The 22515-nt window shown below is 43.3% G+C and overlaps 1 protein-coding gene and 1 non-coding gene across 3 annotated transcripts in view; one reads left to right on the top strand and one right to left on the bottom strand.

The window, feature by feature from the left end:
• Positions 1 to 22515, top strand: part of APMAP (adipocyte plasma membrane associated protein) — a 31550-nt gene that overhangs the window by 4333 nt on the left and 4702 nt on the right. The window contains exons 2-8 of one of the 2 annotated variants that reach the window (XM_087445709.1): positions 3694 to 3810; positions 8472 to 8587; positions 16712 to 16804; positions 18272 to 18367; positions 19417 to 19591; positions 20168 to 20302; positions 20695 to 20887. In XM_087445709.1, coding sequence (XP_087301835.1) covers positions 3694 to 3810; positions 8472 to 8587; positions 16712 to 16804; positions 18272 to 18367; positions 19417 to 19591; positions 20168 to 20302; positions 20695 to 20887 — 925 coding nt within the window. Of the gene's footprint in view, positions 1 to 3693; positions 3811 to 8471; positions 8588 to 16711; positions 16805 to 18114; positions 18232 to 18271; positions 18368 to 19416; positions 19592 to 20167; positions 20303 to 20694; positions 20888 to 22515 lie in introns of both variants that reach the window. The other variant, XM_014796402.2, reaches the window with a different exon arrangement.
• Positions 16075 to 16177, bottom strand: LOC147914311 (U6 spliceosomal RNA). The gene has a single exon (XR_015555684.1). It is a non-coding gene; the product is annotated as a U6 spliceosomal RNA (small nuclear RNA).

Raw genomic sequence — 22515 nt, 5'->3', positions numbered from 1 at the left:
TTCAACAACCCCTTAAAGCACGTATTCTTTTTTAACGTCTTTGTTAAGGTGTAATTCACACACCATAAAATTCACCCATTTAAAATGTCCAATTCAGTGGTCTTTAGTATATTCACAGAGTTTTGCACCAGTCACCACAATCTAAGTTTAGAACATTTTCATCACTGTTAACTTTTCTTTTTTGAGGTGAAAGTCACGTAACGTAAAATGAACCACCTCAGAGTGTACGGTTCAGTGATATTTAGTGTTGGGCAACCACTAGCTCTCTCTAGTTTCAAAACTTTTTCATCACCCCATGAAAACACCTTGTACCAGAAGTAATCACTCCCCATTTCCTCTTCCCACCCAAATGTTCGTTAGCAGATGAGTGGATAAGCAAATTGTGGTCTGTACTTAAAATGGAATGTTGCTGAGTCGTAAGAAGAAGTGCAGTACTGGATGCACACTGCAACTTTGGTGAACCTCGAAACGTTATGCCAAGTGACAGAAGCCACTCACAAAGGTCCGTGTCGTGTGATTCCATCTATATGAGATGTCCAGAGTAGGCGTATCACCAGCGACTTTGCAGACAGTGTTTCAAACCCCAACTCCGGGGGCTCTAGGTCCGGGCGTCCTCTTCCTGTCCTCTTGTCCTTGGCAGGGGTCGTTGCTGTGGTAACTGCAAGCCTGAAGTCAGACCTGGCTCTTGATCATGTCTTCCAGTTCTGGTAGTGGGCTGTGGGCAGCCACTGTGCCTTTCCCTGCCGTCATTTGTAAAGCAGAGAGATGCGTGTTCCGCCTAGTTACCCACATAAAGCACATTGCCTGGCATGTTCTTCTTTTCACTGTTTTTGTCATTTTCCTTCATGGTCCTTACCCCTTTCCCTGCTGCAGACCTCTCAGGTTGCATTAGCCTGCTGTCATGTCAGGTTCATAGCTCATCAGTGCCATGTATGCATTTCCATGCACTGTGTTCTTGTACCCTTGACCGGCCTAAGTCACTCACATTAGAAGAAGGCTGTGTGGCCCTGGGGTTTGGAGACAGGACTGGGAGGTGTAGGGCTTGGCCTGATTTTTCCCTTTGTGGTTGCCTGTCTTCTTCCAGGAGCTTGGGCTCTCTCAGCCTCTCCTAGCCTGGTTTGGGACTCGGACCACCTCCTTTCCCAGCTAGCAAAAGGGGTAAAGACTGACAACTTGGCACTTGACCTGGCTGGGATTGGGTTTTGAACCCTATATGAGAAGGAAGTTAGGAACAAAATTTGTTTTGGGGAGGCTGTTAGAAGGAAAATAAATACAGATTAGGATTCTCAACAGCAAAGGGGAAATGCCAAAGGAAAAAAGAAGTGGTTAGCACTGTCCCCATGACTGTCCTGCTCTGGAGGAGAAAGTAGCGGGAAGAAACCAGGCTGTACCTTCAGCTCTGCTTGGAAATGTCCTCAGCGAAATGTCTTGGTTCATCATTTACGAGTTCTGCTTTCCACATCACTGCAGGGCACAGTTCAGCCAAGCTCTCTGCCACCTGTATCAAGGATCTGCTTTCCTCCAGTATCCAATAACTTGTTCCTGACATCCTTTTCAGCCCTCAGCAGCAGCACCCTCAGTGCCCATAATTCTGCTAACAGTCTGTTCCCGACGATTTAGGTATTCTCTAAGATGATGTATGTTTTCTCTGCCTTGCTTCTCACTTCATTCTGAGCCCTTGCTAGTAGAGCCTTTAACATCCAATTTCTACTAACAGTCTGTTCAAGGAAATCTAGACTTTTTCTATGCTGCTCCTCAAAATTCTTCCATCCTCCACCCACAGCCTGATTCCAAAGCTGCTTCCACATTTTTGGGTATTTGTCACAGTAGCACCCCAGTTCCAGGTAGCAAAATTAGTTTAATTAGAAAACTGTATTAGTTTTCTACGGCTGCCGTGACAAATGACCACACTTAGCGGCAACACAATTGATTATCTTACAGTTCTGAAGGTCAGATGTCCTGGACAGGTTTCACTGTGCTGAAATCAAGGTGTCGGCAGGGCCGTGTTCCTTTCTGGCAGCTCTAGGGGAGAATATGTTTGCTGCCCATTCTGATTGTTGGCAGAATTCAAGCACTCTTCAGTGGCGCTATCCAAAATGTCAGCAGGGTGCATTCTGAAAGCCTCTCCTTCTCCTCTTCTTTGCCTTTCTTTCCCTTTGCCTTTCATTTCCACCTACCCCAATAGAAACAGAATGATTTATTTTATTTTTTGCTGTATTCATTTCTTAAAATCATGTATGTCCAGAATTGGGCAGGACATTGCAATTACCCTGCCCCAAACCCCATTTCACAATGGGGAACCCGTGGGCTTTGGGTAAAGAAACTCGCCTGAAGTGGCTTGGCTGGTTGTTGGGAAAGTTAGGGCTGGTGCCCAGGCCCCCACATTTCTACATTACCCCGGAACAGGTGTATACAGCAGAAGACTGTCCTGTCAAAAGTTGAACAATACTCTGCCCTCAAATCAAGTTTAAGTGAGTCTTGAGGGCCGGCCCTGTGGCTTGGTGGTTAAGTGCGCGTGCTGCGATGCTGGTGGCCCGGGTTCGGATCCCGGGTGCGCATCGAGGCACCACTTCTCCGTTCATCCTGAGGCCGAGTCCCGCATGCAGCAACTGGAGGGATGTGCAGCTACGACACACAGCTGTCCGCTGGGGCTTTGGGGGGAAAAAATAAAATAAATAAAATCTTTAAAAAAAAAAAAAAAAAAAGAAGGTGTCTTGATTTTTTTCTTTAAAGTCAACTTTTTTTTTTTTGATAGGAAAGGATTCTCCATCTTAGGAGCTCATGATTTTATTTGCTTTAAGTTAATCTTGATGTCAAGTGTTTAGTAAATTTGAATGCACTTAATGTAAGCAAATGATCCTATAAAGTTTATTTAGTAACAAGAGGCTAAATGTGCTCACTTGTTTACCTGATAAGTAATGATGTATGCAAGGATTGTTTGAAGGAGATTTTAGTCATTGTTGGTCATTTGTCCAGAAACTTCACACAAGATTCCCAAGGCAGCTTTCAGATCTTTCCAAGGCTCTAGTAGTGATGAATTGGAATTTGAATTTTATAGATTCTGTGTAAATAACTGTCAGTATCTGGCAGACTCCTCCAGGCAGAAGATCTGGGATTTCCTTTTGAGTTCTTAAAGGTGTGATCTGCAAAATGACTGGGGGATTGGATGCTCAGGAAGTAGTTCTCCTTCCATTGGCTCCATGAATTTATCTCTGTCTCTTTTATCCACAAAACCTGAGAGTTTTAGGGGCACACAGTACTGAGTGTTGCTGCCTTGAATCCATGTACCAGGAAATAGGGGCTTTTGGGGAACACCTGTCTTGTCTGTAGATGAGTGTCTCCTTTCCCTCAGGGCAACTCTTTCTCTCATTACTTTTTGTGTTCATCAGTTCTTCGAGTTTGCCCTCTTTAAAAACTCTGCTAGAGGAGTCAAGATATAGCCTATCATACTGTTTGGAAAACAACTGATAAGAGTGTCCCACTCAGCTGGAAGATTAAAAAAAAAAGAACAAAGGCATGTTTGCTAATCCTAGCAAACAGTGCTGAAGTTTAATCAGAAGCCATGAAGGTCAGTGGCCTTGTAGTGGAGAAACTGGGTTAAGAGGCCTGCTCTTCTGGAAGGGCTTCCAGACCAGCAGAGCTCGTCCTCTCTGAGCCTCTGCTGATTGCCTATGCATATTTTATTTCCGGCAGCTCCTTTAGCAGCAGAGTTTTCCGAGTGACCTTCTTGATGCTGGCTGTTTCCCTCACTGTTCCGCTGCTTGGAGCCATGATGCTGCTGGATTCTCCCATAGATCCACAGCCTCTCAGGTGAGCTACCCTGGAATTCTTGGAAGTGGTTGCTTGACAAAGTATAATAGGCTGATGGGCCAGCCCCAGTGGTTAAGTTCGGTGCACTCCACTTTGGCGGCCGGGTTTGGTTCCCTGGCATGGACCTGCAGCTCTCATCTGTCAATGGCCATGCTATGGTGGCGGCTCACATATAAGAAGAGAAGATTGGCAGTGGATGTTAGCTCAGAGCGAATCTTCCTCAGCAAAAAAAAAAAAAAAAGGCTGAAATAATTTCCAGCGTATTTAAACCAATCTGATCTGAAAGGTAAGTTACTATGAAAAATAGAGATTTGTGATTTGTTCAGTGCCTGGGTTATGTTAATTAGATGTTACACAGAAAATATGTATGGTAGTCCATGTTATAGTTTCAAAAACAAAACTGTACAAACCAAAAATAAAAATCAGAAAAAACCCAAAGTTTAAGTATTAGATATAATTAACCTGAATTCATTTGAAGTGGCAAAAGCACACACAAATGAAGGTTAAATTTGTTATCTTGTTTAAATTTTGTAAGTAACAGATTTAAAAAAAATAGTGTAATTAGTGTTCTAGTGTGGGAAGTTGCCCTTTATCAGTGGGGGTCTGTGAGTAATGCAGTCCATTATGACTTGACAAAGCAGGGGTCCCATGAAATGTTTTCACGTTTGTAATTCTAGTAATACAGAGCCAGGCTCTTATTGGTGTGATTCATGATACTGATGTCGAGCTGGTGTGAGAGGGTTGTGCAGTCTGGTTCAGTAAGTTCCCTTTTCCACTTGAAATTGCCCGGGGCAGGTGAAGCTGTCTGAAGTTTATTTTAAGTGAGTTAGTCCATATAAGGCTTTAAAAACTTCAGACAAGAACCGGGTCTCATTATAGAGTAAATATAGCATATACAACTGAATAAGATGTTAGTGTTTTATAAATAAAACTTAAGGCTTTCTGTTGGATTCAATTCACTAAAAGTGTATTCAGCACCTCCTGTGGTTGAAGTAGGTACCCAGCTGGATACAAAGATACAAAGAAGACAATTCTGACTTTAATTGACATACGTATATGAGTCAACCCTTTGTTGTTGGATTTAGAATTACTGACGACACAAGGTGCTGTAAAAACATGATTAGCTCAGGTTAGTTTGAGAATGAGTGAAGGCCTGTGAGCTCTAGACTTATAACAGTGTTGGCTCTGTAATTCCTGGTGTGCCGGTGGGCCCTTGCATGTGTCTTTCTGCCTGAACTGGGCCTAAGGACATACTGGATGTCCTCTCCGAGGGGGCTCCCAGGACACGTTGTGGGGAGGGGCCTCTCTTGCTAACTCCTGTCAACGTGTAGAAGGATGCAACTCAGCCCATCCCAAATAGAAATTGACGTGCGCCTTTCTGGATAATCCAGTTGGCGAGGCAGGCGTGCACTGTGTCCACAGCTGGAGATGAAAGCCTGGGCTGGGGAGCTAGCCTCAGAAAAGAGGAGGAAAGTGGAGAGAGAGGTGAAGACGGAGCTTTTGGGTTGGAGGGAGAGGGTTGGAGCTTCAGTGACTGAAGACCTTTGATCTCAGTAAAGATGAATTTATGTTGGAAAGAGTGGTGAGGAAATTCAGAGGAAAGATGAGTGTGTGTACTCTGATCAGAAGCTGAAGGGAAACGTGGCCCAGTAAGGATTTAAAGTTGTACAAAAAGAGTTGTGTCTGTGAAGTAGATGAGCCCGATCAGGACAGAAGGGAGGAGAAACCCAGTGAAGCCAGTGTGACTGACTGTGATCTCTTCCGGGGGCTCAGATTTAGGGAATGACTTGCTCAAAAATTGGAAGCACGGGCCCCCAACATGCAGAACAAAAAGCAGAAGACTGGCAGAAAGTGTAAGAACAGAAATAAACTGAGGTTTGGGGAAAATGCTAATGACAGCAGCAAGAAGGGCTTCTCTAAAACTCTGTTCAGAGCAAGAAAGAGTGAAGAAGGGGGAGACCCGTGTCTGGGGCACGTGGTGCAGTGTTGAGGAGGACAGAAAAGCAGCGCTGTCGGCTTCTGCTCTGCCTCAGTCTTCGTGGTCATCGCAGAGGTGGGGTGCAGTGGTAAACAGGATCAGGCTAACTGGCGGGGCAGGAGGTCAGCTGATGGAGGTGGGGAAGCGGGGAGTCTCCCTCCAGGGTGCGGAGTGACCTCCTGTGAGAGCTTAGACTACACACAGAAATCTCTGAGAAATCAGAGAGAACAGAGAGACCTGGAGTGTGACAGCAGACAAAGGGGTGGAAACCCTTCCAGAGTGGATTATTACGCACTGGTTTCAGTTCAAAGCAAAGTTGAACTGAGCCAAGTTACCATGAAGCTGCAGGGCTTTGCCAAAAACCTGCTGTGCAAAGTGACCTTTTCCTTGTTTGGAAGATTGCAGGACTGTCATAGGCACAATGTACATGACATCCTGATTTCCGGAGGATGTTGACCGTGTCTTTCAGGATACATTTCAGGACGCATGGAGTTAGTGGAATTAATGTGAGTTAACAGGAGTTAGCAAGAGTTAACAGGCATTAATATGAGTCAACAGGAGTTCACTGGCTTGAAACAGAGGCTGCAGGGCCTGGCTGGCCGCGGAGTGCTACTTGGGCTTCCTGGAGCTGCTCTTCCTTGCTGCTTCTACAGCCCAGCTGCAGGAGTGGGGCCCTTTCTTGCCCATCCTTTGCCTTTTCTCCTATGAGGTCTCTTCTTGTCTTCCTATTGAGATAATACTCAGGCTCTTTGTGTGCAGGGACAGTGCTTGATATAGTGGTTAGTTTGAGTCTACAAATGTTTGTTGAGGACTTCCTGTGTGTAGGGAATTAGGCAGGGTCTAAGAACTAGGTGGGAGTGGGTAGCTGAGTGCCAGGTGTGCCGTCCTGTATCCCTGGGCTTTATGTACTTGTCTGTGTTGTTGAATCTTCACACGTGTGTACCTCGGGAGGTGTGACCTCCTCATGGTCAGAATTTGAACCCAGCTGTGTCCATGTCCATAGCCCAGGCTGTTTTCACCAAAGCATACAGGTTGCAGTCCTGCTCTCCTGCTTTGGAAATAAAACTTATAGTTAAACCAAGAGTGTTTTTTTAAGCAGGTAGAAAGCCACAATTGGGAGGCAGGGTAGAGAGTGAAGGACAGGAATTTAATTCAGGGGGCAGTTGTGCTGACTCAGAGTGGGTGGCAAAGAGGGAAGTAGTTTGCTGGGCGGGGCTGTGGTGGGCAAGGCAGAGAGCTTTTCCATCATTCCACAGCCTCAACTGCGCCCCCCTCAGTTCTCTCACTCCCACTCCGGTGGGCTGGCTAGGAAACTGCCTTGCTGGAGGGCAAGGTGAGGAGGGAATTAGAGATGTTCCCCCCCCCACACACACAGTGTTCTTTGGGAGCCTTCTGTGTGCCAGGTGCTTGGGATATAGCAGCGAAAAACAGACACAAATCCCTGATCTCACAGGCTGTGTGTTCAGTGGGGACAGACAGACAGTGAACATATCAGAGAAGTGAGAAGCTGAAAAGTCCTGTGGACAAAATAGGGTGGGGTAGGGGCCCTGGCTGTTGGGGGAGGTGTTGAAGATTAACTTGGGTGGTAGCAGCAGGCCTCACTGAAAAGGTGAGAGTGAAGGAAGCAGCAATGCGAGGACTGGGATGGGAGAGGCCTCTGCGGAACCAGCAGGGAGGAGGGCTATGCAGGCGCACAGTGAACGAGGCAGAGAGGATGTGAGAGAGGCCGGGCCAGCCTGTGTAGCGCCAACAGCCACTGCGAGGACTTTGGCTCTAGGGGCTAGGGGCCGTTGCAGGGCTTTGAGAGACAAATGCCATGATCTGCCTGTATTTCACAAGGCTCACACGAGCTGCTGGATTGAAAACAGGCGGTGGGAGACGAGGGAGGAAGCAGGGAAGAGAAGATGGTGGCCTGGACCAGGGTGGTAGCAGAGGACATGGGGAGAAGGGGTTCAGCGAGGTCTGTCTTTTGAAGGTGGCATTAGCACAATTTGCTGGTGGATTGGGAGAAACAGCGTAGTTACTCGTGGGTGGCAAGGGCCCATGGAGAGAGAAGAGTTCCTGGAGTTGCTTCTGTGTGAGGGGAGGGATCCGGGGCCCAGGGGAGGCTGGCTTCAGAGAGAAGCGAGAATGGGCCCTGAGAGGGACAGGTGGGAGGCAGAGTGCACATATGCTGGACTATGGGACGGTGGCACCAGTCCCAGGACCGTCTCCTCCAGTTTGTTCTGTCTTCTCCATGAAGCAGGCCGTCAGCTGTGAAATGTCACATGGCTCCCCTCAGTCTTAGTTGCACTTGAGTGGCTGGGCAGCCACGGGGAATATAAACACCAGGGTATGTGAATCATAGGCTGTGTGGAGGTCTAACTTGCCATGAGGCATTGGACGGGTGATGAGGAGCTCAGGTGGGCAGAGGCCCCAGGGTGCTCTCAGGTGGCAGGTGATTGTCAAGGTTCTTGCATTAATCATATTTATATTTTTGTTTTTGTTTTGTGCTGTGGTCTTTTCTGATATCCTAGAAAGTTTTTTCCTTATCATTTGTGTTTCTGGCAACTAAGGATGTTTTGGAATGTGCCCTCTTTATCAAAGAAGGGCGAGTTATGCACGTACCTCCTTGTAGGTCCTCAGTAAACACTTTCTTCATGTATTTTTAGTGAAAAATCCCTATAATTGCATTATTTTGCAGCTTCAAAGAACCCCCTCTCTTGCTTGGTGTTCTGCAACCAAATACGAAGTTACGACAGGCGGAAAGGCTATTTGAAAACCAACTTATTGGGCCAGAGTCCATAGCAAATATTGGGGGTAAGTAAGCCCTTTGGACTTCAAAGCTGTCTGTTGCTTGGGTGGGGGATTCTGTGGGAGCAGCTGCAATGGCACCCTGCTCCTGCTGGGAGTGCCCTGGACATCCTTCTTAGCTGCAGGTCCCTGTGCTTGTCGCCCTCTCCAAGTTGCAGGGCACTTTAGTCTGGGCAATTTTGAGTTCATGTCTATAGAGCACTTTCTTCTGCTCAAACTGTTGGACCCATTCAAATGAAAGAAAAAAGGACAAATGGAGACATTGGTGTTTAGTTCATTTATCAAAGTCAGGTAAGTATTACTCAACAGTTTGTATAGATTTCATTTGAAAAGAACAGGAACAATTCTCACTATTTCTACTTTTTTCTTTTTTAAGCTCACTTTGGTGGGTACATTTAAGGGTAACTATCTGTTTAAGACTTACCCAAACCTAAGAACTAGGATTGGGTCTGGTTCTAATTCTTGAGTCTCTACCCACCTGGAGCAAGGCATTTTCTGTCTGTTAGAGTGAGAATTAAGCTTAGGAATCAAAAGAAACAGTTACTGAAAAGGTTGCTGACCTTAAAATGGTGTGAGGAACTCGGCGCACTGATCGTCATTCCACAGGACGATGTGTTTCCGTGAAGTGGTTGTGGACACGTGTGTCCAGTGGACTTCTGTTTTGTTTCAAAGGGGGCAGGTCAAGGCTGCCCCTCTGGTGGTGGTGACGAGCTTCTCTTTCCCAGCCCCTGCTGTCTGACGCCCGACTCAAGGACTGGTGCATTTCTGCAATTGTTTGTTTGGCTGGCAAAGTCAAAATTGTGAGGCATGGGTATATAGGTATAGGTCTAATAGAACTTTGTATTTCTCTTAAGACATTGACATTTATTAATAAATTTCACAGATTTTGTTTTTTTGGTGACAAATCAAATATTAATATTTATAACTGGAACTTTGAGGAGTTAGAGTAATCTTTTTTTTTTAATCTCTCAGTGAGAATGCTTTTCTTTTCCCTTTCCACTTGGTCTGACATCTCATTGTGTTCTGTCACCAGGTCTCCCCTTTTTTCTCTTTGGAGCTGGTTATATTCTCTTAGTGACATTTCTGGTTAGGCACAGTGGGGACCTATCTGGCTACGCCCCTGCGGGTGTGGACTGCAGGAAGGCTTCTGGGGACCTGCTGCTGCTGCCTCATCTAGAGGTTGTCCTGGGGGTTAGCTGGCATGTTGCAGACAGTGGAGGGAGGCAGTAGCCTCAGGAGAGGCCGGGGAGACTATTCACCAATTAACATGCTTTAATTTTTTTAAATAGACTTTATTTTTTTGAGCAGTTACAGGTTCACAGCAAAATAGAGGGGAAAGTACAGAGATTCACCATATACCCCATACCCCCAGATGCACCTCCCCGCTTATCAACATCCCCCACCAGAGTGATACATTTGTTATAATTGATGAACCTATATTGACACATTATTATCACCCGGAGTCCATAGTTTACATTAGGGTTTACTCTTGGTGTTGTATGGTCTGTGGGTTTGGGCAAATGTATAATGACTTGTATCCACCATTATATTATCATACAGAGTAGTTTCACTGCCTTAAAAATCCTCTGTGCCCTATTCATCCCTCCCTGCCCCCAACCCCTGGCAACTACTGATCTTTTACTGTCTCCATAGTTTTACCTTTTCCAGAATGTCATGTAGTTGGAATCATACAGCATGTACTCTTTTCAAATTGGCTTTTTTCACTTAGTAATGTACATTTAAGGTCCTCCATGTCTTTTCATGGCTTTATAGCTCATTCCTTTTTATTGCTGAATGATACTCTCTTGTCAGGATGTACCACAGTTTATATATCCACTCACCTATTGTGGGATACCTTGGTTACTTCCAAGTTTTGGCAGTTATGAATAAGGCTACTATAAACATCTGTGGGCACGTTTTTGTGTGGACTTATGTTTTCAACTCATTTGGGTAAATACTAAGCAGCACAATTGTTGAATTGTATTTTAAGAGTATCTTTAGTTTTATAAGAAACTGGCAAACTGTCTTCCAAAGTGGCTGTACCATTTTGTGTTCCCCCCAGCACGTGAATGAAAGTTCCTGTTGCTTTACATCCTCACCAGCATTTGGTGGTGTTAGTGTTTTAGATTTTTGGCCATTCTGATAGGTGTGTAGTGGTATTTCATTGTTTTAGTTTGCATTTCCCTAATGATGTATGATGTTGAGCATCTTTTCATGTGCTTATTTGCTATCTATATATCTTCCATGGTGAGGCATCTGTTTAAGTCTTTTGGCCATTTTTTTAAATTGGATTGTTCATTTTCTTACTGTTGAGAATGAAGTTTTTTGGATAACAGTCCTTTATCAGATGTATCTTTTGCAAATATTTTCTCCAAGTCTGTGGTTTATCTTTTCATTCTCTTGACAGTATCTTTCACAGAGCAGAAGTTTTTTAGGTTTTTCTTTTTTTTTCTTTTTCTTTTTGCTGAGGAAGATTCGCCTTGAGCTAATATCTGTTGCCAATCTTCCTCTTTGTTTTTATCTGAGCCGCCGCCACAGCATGGCCACTGACAGATGAGTGGTGTAGGTCCATGCCTGGGAACTGAACTCAGGCCACCAAAGTGGAGTGCACTGAACTTAATCACTAGGCCACCGGGGCTGGCCCGGAAGTTTTTAGTTTTAATGAAGTCCAGCTTATCAATTATTTTTTCATGGATCATGCTCTGGTGTTGTATCTAAAAAGTCATCACCACACCCAAAGTCACCTAAATTTTCTCCTATGTTATCTTCTAGGAGTTTCATAGTTTTGCACTTTACAATTAGGTCTGTGATCCATTTTGAGTTACTTTTTGTGAAGGGTATAAGGTCTGTGTTGGATTCATTTTTTGCATGTGGCTATCCAGTTGTTCCAGCACTATTTGTGGAAAAGACTGTCTTGGCTCCATTGTATTGCTTTTGCTCCTTTGTTGAAGATCAGTTGACGATATTTATGTGGGTCTGCTTCTGGACTCTGTTCTGTTGCATCCATCTATTTGTCTGTTCTTTTGCTATTACCATACTGTCTTGATGACTGTATGCTTTATAGTAGGTCTTGAAGTCAGGTAGTGTCAGTTCTCCGGCTTTGTTCTTCTCCTTCAATATTGTGTTGGCTATCCTGGATCTTTTGCTTCTCCATATAAACATTAGAATCAGTTTGTGGATATCTACAAAATAACTTGCTGGGATTTTGATTGGGATTGCTTTGAATCTATAAATCAAGTTGGGAAGAACTGATCCCTTGACAGTGTTGAATCTTCTCTCCATGAACATGGACTATCTCCATTTATTTAGTTCTTTGATTTCTTTCATCCGAGTTTTGTAGTCTTTCTCATACAGGTCTTGTACGTATTTTGTTATATTTAGACCTAAATATTTCATTCTTTTGGATGCTAATGTAAATGGTATTCTGTTTTTAATTTGAAATTTCACTTGTTCATTGCAGATATATAGGAAAGTGATTGACTTTTGTATATTATTCTTGTATCTTGCAACCCTGCTATAAATCACTCATTATTAGTTCCAGGAGTTTTTTGTTGTTTTTGATTGTTTGGGATTTTCTACATAGACAATCGTGTCGTCTGTGAACAAAGACAGTTTTATTTCTTCCCTCCCAATCAATATACCTTTTATTTCCTTTTCTTGTCTTAATGCATTAGCTAGGACTTCCAGTACAATATTGTAAAGGAGTGGTGACAGAAGATATCCTTGCTTTGTTCCTGATCTTAGTGGGAACGCTTCTAGTTTGTCACCATTAAGTATGATGTTAGCTGTGGGGTTTTTTGTAGATATTCTTTGTCAAGTTGAGGAAATTCCCCTCTATTCTTAGTTTACTGAGTTTTTATCATGAATGGGTGTTAGATTTTGTCAAATGCTGTTTCTGTATCTATTGATATGATCATGTGATTTTTCTTTAGCCTGTAGCTATTATGGATTACTTAATTGATTTTCAAATGCTGAACTAGCCTTGCATACCTGGGATAAATCCCACTTGGTGAGGTGTATAATTCCTGTTATACAATGTTGGATTCTGTTTGCTAATATGTTGTTAGTTTTTGCGTCTTTGTTCATGAGAGATATTGGTCTGTAGTTTTCTTGTAATGACTTTTTATGGTTTTGATATTAGGGTAAAGCTGGCCTCATAGAATGAGTTAGGAAGTATTCCCTCTGCTTCTATATTCTGCAAGAGATTGCAGAGAATTGATATCATTGCTTCCTTAAATGTTTGGTAGAATTTATGAACCTGGTGCTTTCTGTTTTGGAAGATTATTAATTATTGATTTATTTCTTCAATAGATATAGGCCTATTCAGATCGTCTATTTCTTCTTGTGTGAGCTTTGGCAGATTGTATCTTTCAAGGAATTGGTCCATTTCATCTAGATTATCAAATTTGTGGACATAGAGTTGTTCATAATATTCCTTTATTGTCCTTTTAATGTCTATGGGGTCTATAGTGATGTTCTCTCTTTCATTTCTGATATTGGTAATTTTCTGTTTTCTCTCTTCTTTTCTTAGTTAACCTGGCTAGAGGATTATTAATTTTATTGATCTTTTCAAAGAACCAGCTTTTGGTATTACTAATTTTCTCTGTTGACTTCCTGTTTTCAATTTCATTGATATCTGCTCTCATTTTATTATTTCTTTCTTCTGCTTACCTTGGGTTTAATTTGCTCTTCATTTTCTAGTTTCCTAAGATGGAAGCTTATATGATTGATTTTAGATCTTTCTTCTTTTCTATTATATGCATTCAATGCTATAAATGTCTCTGTAAGCACTGCTTTCACTGCATCCCACAAATTTTGGTAAGTTGTATTTTCTTTTTTTTTAAATTCTTTTCATTGCAGTAACATTGGTTTATAACATTATATAAATTTCAGGTATACATCATTATATTTCGATTTCTGTGTAGATTACATCATGTTCACCACCCAAAGAATAATTACAATCCATCACCACACACATGTGCCTAATTACACTTTTTGCCCTCCTCCCTTCCCCCTTCCCCTCTGGTAACCAGCAGTCCAATCTCTGTCTCTATGTGTGTGTTTGTTGTTGTTTTTATCTTCTACTTGTGAGTAAGATCATATGGTATTGAGCTTTCTCTTCTGACTTAGCATAATACCCTTAAGGTCCATCCATGTTGTCACAAATGGCATCCTTTTTCATGGCTGAGTGGTATTCTATTGTGTGTACATACCACATCTTTTTTATCCATTTGTCCCTTGATGGGCACTTAGGTTGCTTCCAAGTCTTGGCTATTGTGACTAATGCTGCAGTGAACACAGGGGTGTGTGTATCTTTACGCATTGGTGTTTTTGTATTCTTTGGATAAATACCCAGCAGTGGAATAGCTGGATCATATGGTGGTTCTATCCTTAATTTTTTGAGGAATTTCCATACTGTTTTCCATAGTGGCTGCACTAGTTAGCACTTCCACCAGCAGTGTATGAGAGTTCTCTTCTCTCCACATCCTCTCCAACACTTGTTATTTCTTGTCTTGTTAATTATAGCTATTCTGACAAGTGTGAGGTGATATCTCATTGTAGTTTTGATTTGCATTTCCCAGATAATTAGTGATGTTGAACATCTTTTCATGTGCTTGTTTGCCATCTGTGTGTCTTCTCTGGAGAAATGTCTGTTCAGATCTTTTGCCCATTGTTTAATTGGGTTATTAGTTTTCTTGTTGTTGAGATGTATGAGTTCTTTATATATTTTGGAGATTAACCTCTTAGCGGATATATGGTTTGCAGATATCTTCTCCCAATTGTTAGGTTGTCTTATCGTGTTTTTGATGGTTTCCTTTGCTGTGCAGAAGCTTTTAGTTTGATGTAGTCTGATTTGTTTGTTCTTTCTATTGTTTCCCTTGCCTGGTCAGATACAGTACTTGAAAATATGCTGCTAAGACCGATTTCAAAGAGTGTAGTACTCATGTTTTCTTCTAGAAGTTGCATGGTTTCAGGTCTTACATTCAAGTCTTTAATCCATTTTGAGTTAATTTTTGTGTATGGTGTAAGATAATGGTCTACTTCATTCTTTTGCATGTGGCTGTCCAGTTGTTCCAACGCCATTTATTGAAGAGACTTTCCTTTCTCCATTGTATGTTCTTGGCTCCTTTGTGGAAGATTAGTTGTGCATAGATGTGTCAGTTTATTTCTAGGCTCTCAATTCTGTTCCATTGATCTGTGTGTCTGTTTTTGTACCAGTACCATGCTGTTTTGATTACTGTAGTTTTGTAGTATATTTTGAAATCAGGGAGTGTGATACCTCCAGCTTTGTTCTTTCTTCTCAGGATTCCTTGGGCTATTCAAAGTCTTTTGTTGTTCCATATAAATTTTAGGATTCTTTGTTCTATTTCTGTGAAAAATATAGGGATTGCATTGAATCTGTAGATTGCTTTAGGAAGCATGGACATTTTTCCTAATTCTTCCAATCCAAGAGCATGGTAAGTTGTATTTTCATTTTCATTTAATTCAAAATGTTTTAAATTTTTTCTTGAGATTTCTTCTTTGACCAGTTTGTTATTTAGAAGTGTGTGTTGTTTAATCTCCAAGTATTTGGGGATTTTCCAGCTATCTTTCTGTTATTGATTTTTAGTTTAATTCTATTGTGGTCTGTGAGCAAACATTATATGATTTCTATTCTTTTAAATTTGTTCTGGTGTGTTTTATGACCCACAACGGGATCTATCTTGGTGAATGTTCCACGTGGCCTTGACAGGAATATATATTCTGCTGTGTTTAATGCAGTAGTTGATAGATATCAATTATATACAGTTGATCGATGGTACTTTGAGTTCAACTCTGTCTTTACTGATTTTTTGTCTGCCAGATCTGTCCATTTCTTATAGGGGTATGCTGAAGTCTCCAACTCTAATAGTGGGTTTATCTATCACCCCTTGCAGTTCTATCAGTTTTGCCTCATGTGTTTTGACAATTTGTTGTTAGGCACATACATGTTAATGATAGTTATGTCTTCTTAAGAATTGGTCCTTTATCATTATCTAATGCCTTCTTTATCCGTAATAATGTTCCTTGCTCTGAAGTTGGCTCTCTCTGAGATTAATACAGCTACTCTAGCTTTCTTTCGATTAGTGTTAGCACGGTGTAATCTTTCTCCATCACTTTATTTTTAATCTATATGTGTTTTTATATTTAAAGAGGGTTTCTTATAGAAAACATATAGTTGAGTTTTGTTTTTTTTTGATCGACTCTGACAGTCTCTGTCTTTTAATTGGTGTATTTAGACCATTGATATTTAAAGTGATAGTTGATACAGTTGGATTAATATCTACCATATTTTTTGCTATTTTCTATTCATTGCCTGCTTTTTGTTCCTAATTTTGTCTTCTACTCTCTTTATGACTTTTGTAGTTTCAGTTGAGCATTTTATGATTCCATTTTCTCTCTTTTCTCAGCATGTGTTATATTTAAAAAAAAATTTTTTTAGTGGTTGCCCTAGAGTTTGTAATATACATTTAAAAAATAAGGCACATTTCATGAATTTGTGTGTCATCCTTGTGCAGGGCCATGTTAATCTCTGCATTGTTCCAGTTCTAGTATATGTGCTGCTGAAGTGAGCACTTAACGTGTTTTAATTTTATATTGAGGGACTTCCTAGCACTTCTTCCCCTTTAGGTGGATATAATCAGCAGCAGCAGCAGACACTGACATGAAGCAGACTCGAACATGTGCCCCTGAGTGCTGAGGGACTTCCTAGCACTTCTTCCCCTTTAGGTGGATATAATCAGCAGCAGCAGCAGACACTGACATGAAGCAGACTCAAACATGTGCCCCTGAGTGCTGAGCGTCAGCCTGAGAGTCCATGCTCTTTTGAGAGTAGAACATCTTCACAGTTTTTATCACTCACTGGTGTTTGCTGCACCCTTGCTGCAGTCAGGTTCAGGCCCACACCCTGATTCACCAGGCCCCCATGATTTTATTGCTGTGTGATTTAAGGACTTTTTGTTCCCACGCATCACTTCTTCATCTTCAGAACTGCCATTTCCTCTCTGGAGATAAAAACACAAGCCACTTCTGTTATAGAAGAAGATGGTATGATCACAGTTCTTAGACTAACCCAGTAACACTTTTATTTCTTTTTATTTTTTTAAACAGATGTGATGTTTACTGGTACAGCAGATGGCCGTGTTGTAAAACTTGAGGATGGTGAAGTAGAGACCATCGCCCGGTTTGGTTCAGGCCCGTGCAGTAAGTCAGTGACAGTCCCCCCGACTGTGTCTCTTTCAGTCATTCCTAAAAGTGACGAATGGCCGTGTGGAACTTCATTTCCCTTGAAGTCAGGTTCCTTCAGAGAAAAAGAGCCCCTGATCCCCTGGCAGATAGAGCCTGTCTTGGGTGTTACCATGAACTCTTCGTTTGCTGTGTGGTCCCTGGACCTCACGGTGCCTGGTTGTCACCCTGCAGTCACAGTTTCCCGGTAGGTAGTGGCCGTGGCACCTGCTGGTTGCCTCACGGGCCCCACCCCTTGCCATCCGCAGGGGCCTGTGTTGTCAGAGTGCTGCTGTAGAAAATCACTTGGCTTTGTCATTACTTGGATGCTTAGATGTAATTCCTACATTGGCTTCTCAGGAATTTCAGCAGTGTCATTCAAAGTGACAATACCCTTAAGTCACTCAGGTTTTAGAAAACTAGAGTAGAAGGATCTCATAGTTGAAAAACTGGTAGCCCACAGACTTTTTATTAGTTATCATTTTTTAATAGCTAGAATGTTTTTGTAAAAATGATGCACTTTCATTGTGAAATGTGAACAACACAAAGGTACCAAAAGGAAAGTAAAAATCACCTCAGAGTCTTCTCAGATGTAACTTACTAACATTTTAATGAATGACCTTTCAGATATCTTTCTATTCATGGGTACTCACATCCACATATGGTTTTACATGATGGAATCATACTCTACACTTGGTTATTTAACCTGCTTTTTCCACTCTATATTTGGCTGTAAGTGTCCCTACAGTAAGCACCCTACAGTAAGCACCTTGCAGTAAGTATGCATTGCCACAGCTTTAAAAAGATTCTAGGTAGTAGAGCAGGAGAATTAATCTAAGGAATAAAATAGTAACTCTTCCTTTATGCCAGGTGGAGGGAAAACTGTCATGCTCCTAGACAGGCACAGTATTCAGGTCAGGCTGTTGGGCTTAAACCCAACTCCTGAGGTTCTGGGGGGATTCTGGAGTTGGGGCCTGGGTCCTGCTGATGTTCCTAAGTTAACTGTTAAGGCTGGGGATGCAGATGTGAACATGATTCTTGTGTACCAATTGCTGTGCATATGTCCAGCTCCAGATTCTCAGGTGGTCCCTCTGGACATGCTGGACAATCGTCATAAGTTGTAGGGGGCTGGCATGCTGGGGGCCAAGTCTGTCTCTAATACCATGGTCTTTTTTGTTCTCTACAGCACAGTGTATATTTAGGAAGGGATGGATGAGGTGCTTGGACATCAACGGGGGTACAGGTAGAATCTGGGACTAGCCACCGTTTCCTATCCATTTGTTCCCTAGAAACCAGAGATGATGAGCCTGCTTGTGGGAGACCCCTGGGCATCCGGGCAGGGCCCAACGGGACCCTTTTTGTGGCTGATGCATACAAGGGACTATTTGAAGTAAATCCCTGGAAACGTATGTAACAATATCTTGTTTCCTTCTGTGATAATTTCAGATCTTTTAGCCAATATGTGCACAAGTGGATTCAGTAGAGTTTATTCAGTACAGTCTACCGGACACTGTAATGTTTTCTTATTCATTGAAGAGTACTGTAAGTATTGCCTCCCAGTACCAGCCAGTATTAGTGTCATATAACTCTTTCCTCATGACTGCATTTGGTCCATGTCCTAATTTCCTGTGGTGTTTGGGTTTTAGCCAGAAGGTCTCAAAGGAACTCATTGTGAGGGTGTTAGACCTCCTCTTTCCATCTTTATTTTTCTGTGTTTCTCACTATGTCTTGTCTTTCTGTTTGTTTTCTGCCTCTGTCTTCTCTTTTTTCCTCCCCCTTCATCTCTGTCTTCATTTTTTATTTCCTCCAGCTCTTCCTCTCCTTTCTCTCCCCTGACTGGCCATGATGTCACCGTGACCAGTGTTATAATATTTGCTGTATGTGCTTCAGTGGGGGAGAGTCAGGCTATGGAGGAGTTAGTTATGATGGGTGGGGCACGGGGCCCTGGGCTTGGGCACCGCAGAATGACCACCTGGGTGGCCGCAGCTCTGCCGTTTGCTGGCTGTGTGACTATGCGAGTTCCTCAGCCTCTCTCTGCCCAATTTCCTCACCCATGGAATAGGAATAATAGTAGTGCCTGCCTTGTGGGATTGTTGTGAGGGTGTAACTGAGAATATTCATGGTAGGAGCTTAGCCCTCCATAAATGTTTGCTCTGCAATTTAAAAAAATTTACTACTGTTCCTATTTCTTTATTTAAAAGCAGATGAGTGGAACATTTTATATTTCTCTCAAGCAAACAAATAGAAAATTTTCTTTTTACCTAAGACTCTTAATAGATTTTTAAGTCCGTTGGTCTTGATAAAAGAAAGAGTTCCTCATCCTTAGAGGGAGGATTCTGTCTTTAATGAAGTTCGTCTAAAAATATTCATTACCTAACAGATGAAAGAAAGGAAAACACTGTTTTTTACTGTGAGAAGGAATAAATCTTCTGACATATGACATGGAGAAGCTCATTTTAGTTTTTCTTTTTAAATCAGTCAGGCTGATTAATGTTTTGAAATTATTGAGGTACAAGTTCTTAGAGTGAAAACAGGTCTCTCCCTCCTTGCCTTCCTTCTCTCTCTGTCTCCCCCCTCCCCACCTACCTCAGGTGAAGTGAGGCTGCTGCTTTCCTCTGAGACACCCATTGAGGGCAGGAAAATGTCCTTTGTGAATGATCTTACAATAACTCAGGATGGGAGGAAGATTTATTTTACGGATTCTAGCAGCAAATGGCAAAGACGAGATTATCTGCTTCTGGTTATGGAGGGAACGGATGATGGGCGGTGAGTGTTCATTCCAGATCTGTGCGCAGTGAGGTCGTCAGTCGGGCAGGTGACTTCAGCAGAGCTGTTACTTCTAGGAACCACTGGAGTGTTTCTGAGCACAATATTTCAGCTTTTAAGATGAGACCTTCATGGCTTCTGGAAACAGAAGCCATGCGGCAAACGGAGCAAGATGTTCCCAATTTCTCTCTGAGGAAATGAAATGAAAAGAGGCCAAGCCGTCTGAGGGTGTGATTTGGGTGGTCTGGGAGACACCTCACAGGCAGGCCTGGGTTTCAGATCACCTGTCTGAAGGGGGACTCCTGTGAGGCTGAAGACATGGTGGCCCTCCCTGGTGCTGAGATGGCTCCTAGGTCAGTGAGAGAACTGACTGGGGGGTTCTCTGAAGGATGCCTGGGTCTGCTCTGGATGAGAAGGGCCCTCAGGGGCCAGCCTGGAGCCAGGTCTGGGCAGAGGACTCCAGGAGCCCTATCACTCCAGTGTGAGGCTGAGTCCCCTCCACAGGCCCCTGCCCCAGGGCCCAGAGGGGGGCCATGGACTGTCCCCATGTGACCTTTTGCTCTTGGCGCCCCACAGCCTGCTGGAGTACGACACCGAGACCAAGGAGGTGAAGGTCTTACTGGACCGGTTGCGGTTCCCTAATGGCGTGCAGCTCTCTCCTGCAGAGGACTTCGTCCTGGTGGCGGAGACGACCATGGCGAGGATAAGAAGGTGCGTCTGGTGTCAGCCAAGCTGTCAGTGTTTACCAGAGCTCATCCTGGCCTGTGATGGACATGGAGATGCAGCAGGGCGCCTTCTACTTTGTGTAGTAATGATAAAGTAAAATTCAAGGCTGTGTTTTCTTTTCCCATTTCTCCGCCTACCTGAACGTCATGGCCTGGGAGAGCCTGGATTTAATGGTGACTGTGCATTCCAGGTCCCTTTCCCTGCTAGGTTGGCCTTGGCCTGCCCCTCTCCCCACAACTTCTGTGCCCTGGTTCATGATGGACACATTCGCAATTGTTTCCATAAACTTGTTGGACCAAGACCAATTTGATGCTTGGCTAAAGTTTTCCTTAAACAGAGGGGCTGCTGCTCACCGCCTGCTTGGGTGAATTTTTCAGATTCTACGTGTCTGGCCTGATGAAGGGCGGGGCTGACCTGTTCGTGGAGAACCTGCCTGGATTCCCAGACAACATCCGGCCCAGCAGCTCTGGGGGCTACTGGGTCGGCATGGCGACCATTCGCTCCAACCCCGGGTTTTCCATGTTGGATTTCTTATCCGAGAGACCCTGTATTAAAAGAATGATTTTTAAGGTAACTATGAAAACTATAATTCCAAAAAACAAAAGGAAAATGCATCTAATTATGATCTGTTTTGACCTCTATAGCTCTAAAAATTCTAGTTCTGCTTATAATATTTAGTACATTTAGTGACTTCTTTAACACGCATTTTATTCTTCAGCCTGAAATGTAAATTTAAACATTTGAACCATTTGATTTTTTTTTCTTCTGGTTTCCTTGTCTGGGTATTTTTATTGTCACCCTCATCATCATGACATTTTGGGACCTCTACCCTGCCTGTCAGTTTCACTTCTCCGCTCTCTGTGATGGCTATTTCAGATCTTTTCCTCTCTTCTCGAGACCCTGCGACTTATCCTTCCACCACCCCAGCAGATGACAGTGCTCCTCCTCAAATGGTTATCAGGCGCATCTTCCTGTGGGCACACATACAGGCCCACTTACCTTGGCCTCCATCCCTCCTGCTCCCTCCTGCCATCTGGGAACCTTCCTGTCAGTCGCCCTTCTCCATGGGATTCTGCCTTTGACCTCTCAGCAGACCACACTCTTTTCCGTTAAAAAAAAGCACCCACTTCACCAACGGCCAGCCACAGACCCTTCAACACAGCCTTTAAACATCCCTCATGCTACCATCTTCCAGTGACTTCCATGAAACGCCCTGAGTGTAACTCAACACCTTTTACGCTGTGAATGAGTAACTTGCTTCCGTCATGCAGAAATCTTCTTTTCCAACATGCTCCATTTCATGAGCTGAATAGATATTTGAAACTGATATTAAATATTGGAATAAATACTAAAATATTTGTGACTGAAGGTCCTGGAAGGTACCAGGCAGCAATTACTGACTCTGTATGGTTCTGGGCCCTGCTGCGGCCTGCATACACCTACTCAGTCAGGCTGGCCTGCGGCCTTCAGCGTTATTCTGAGTTCAGTGGGTCACTGTGGAAAATCCTAATCCGTTCAGAAATAACACATCCCTCCTCTTTGTCTTGTTGGCTCCAGAGCCAGCATCTGTTCCCGCTGGGACTAGGAGGAGGCAGAATGGTAGGGTGGGTGAGGAGAGAGGTTTTGAAGAAGGCCAGACCAGCTCTGAGACGCTGGGCAGATGACCTGTGGTCTCTCTGCCTTGATTTCTCCATCTGTCAAGTGGGAAGAATAAAGCATTTCATTAGGTGCTGAAAACATTTAATGAGAATATGCACATAAAGCCCTTAGCTGAGTGCAGTATGTTCAATTTCTGTACCTGTCAGTTTTCCCACAGCAGGGATGTGATCTGTAGGTGATGGTTGTCTGTCTCTCCGCCAGTGGAAAGTGCTCCATCAGGACAGGTATTTTTCTGTTTAGTTCCCTGCTTTGTGCTCAGCACCTAGGACAGTGTCTGGCATACAGTGGCGTCCAGAAATTACCGCTGGATGAGTGAGTCATTAGAGAGCTGAGACTGTTAGTTCGAGAAGGAGCTGGCACAGTGGGACATGTTCCCTGGGCGGAGAGAGCTGGGCATCTCTGTGTGGCCGGGGAGATGGCAGCTGGAGAGCAACGTGGAGAGGACCACAGGCCTTGTAGACCTGAAAAGGAGGTTAGATGTTATTCAAAATGTGATCGTAGTTATTGAGGATTTTTTGTTTTTTCGTTTTGAGACTATA

Source organism: Ceratotherium simum, chromosome 21 (assembly GCF_057802395.1).
Source record: "Ceratotherium simum simum isolate JZ-2026a chromosome 21, ASM5780239v1, whole genome shotgun sequence".
Taxonomy (NCBI): domain Eukaryota; kingdom Metazoa; phylum Chordata; class Mammalia; order Perissodactyla; family Rhinocerotidae; genus Ceratotherium; species Ceratotherium simum.
Note: the sequence above shows the minus strand (reverse complement) of the source record. Positions and strands in the feature narration are given on the sequence as shown.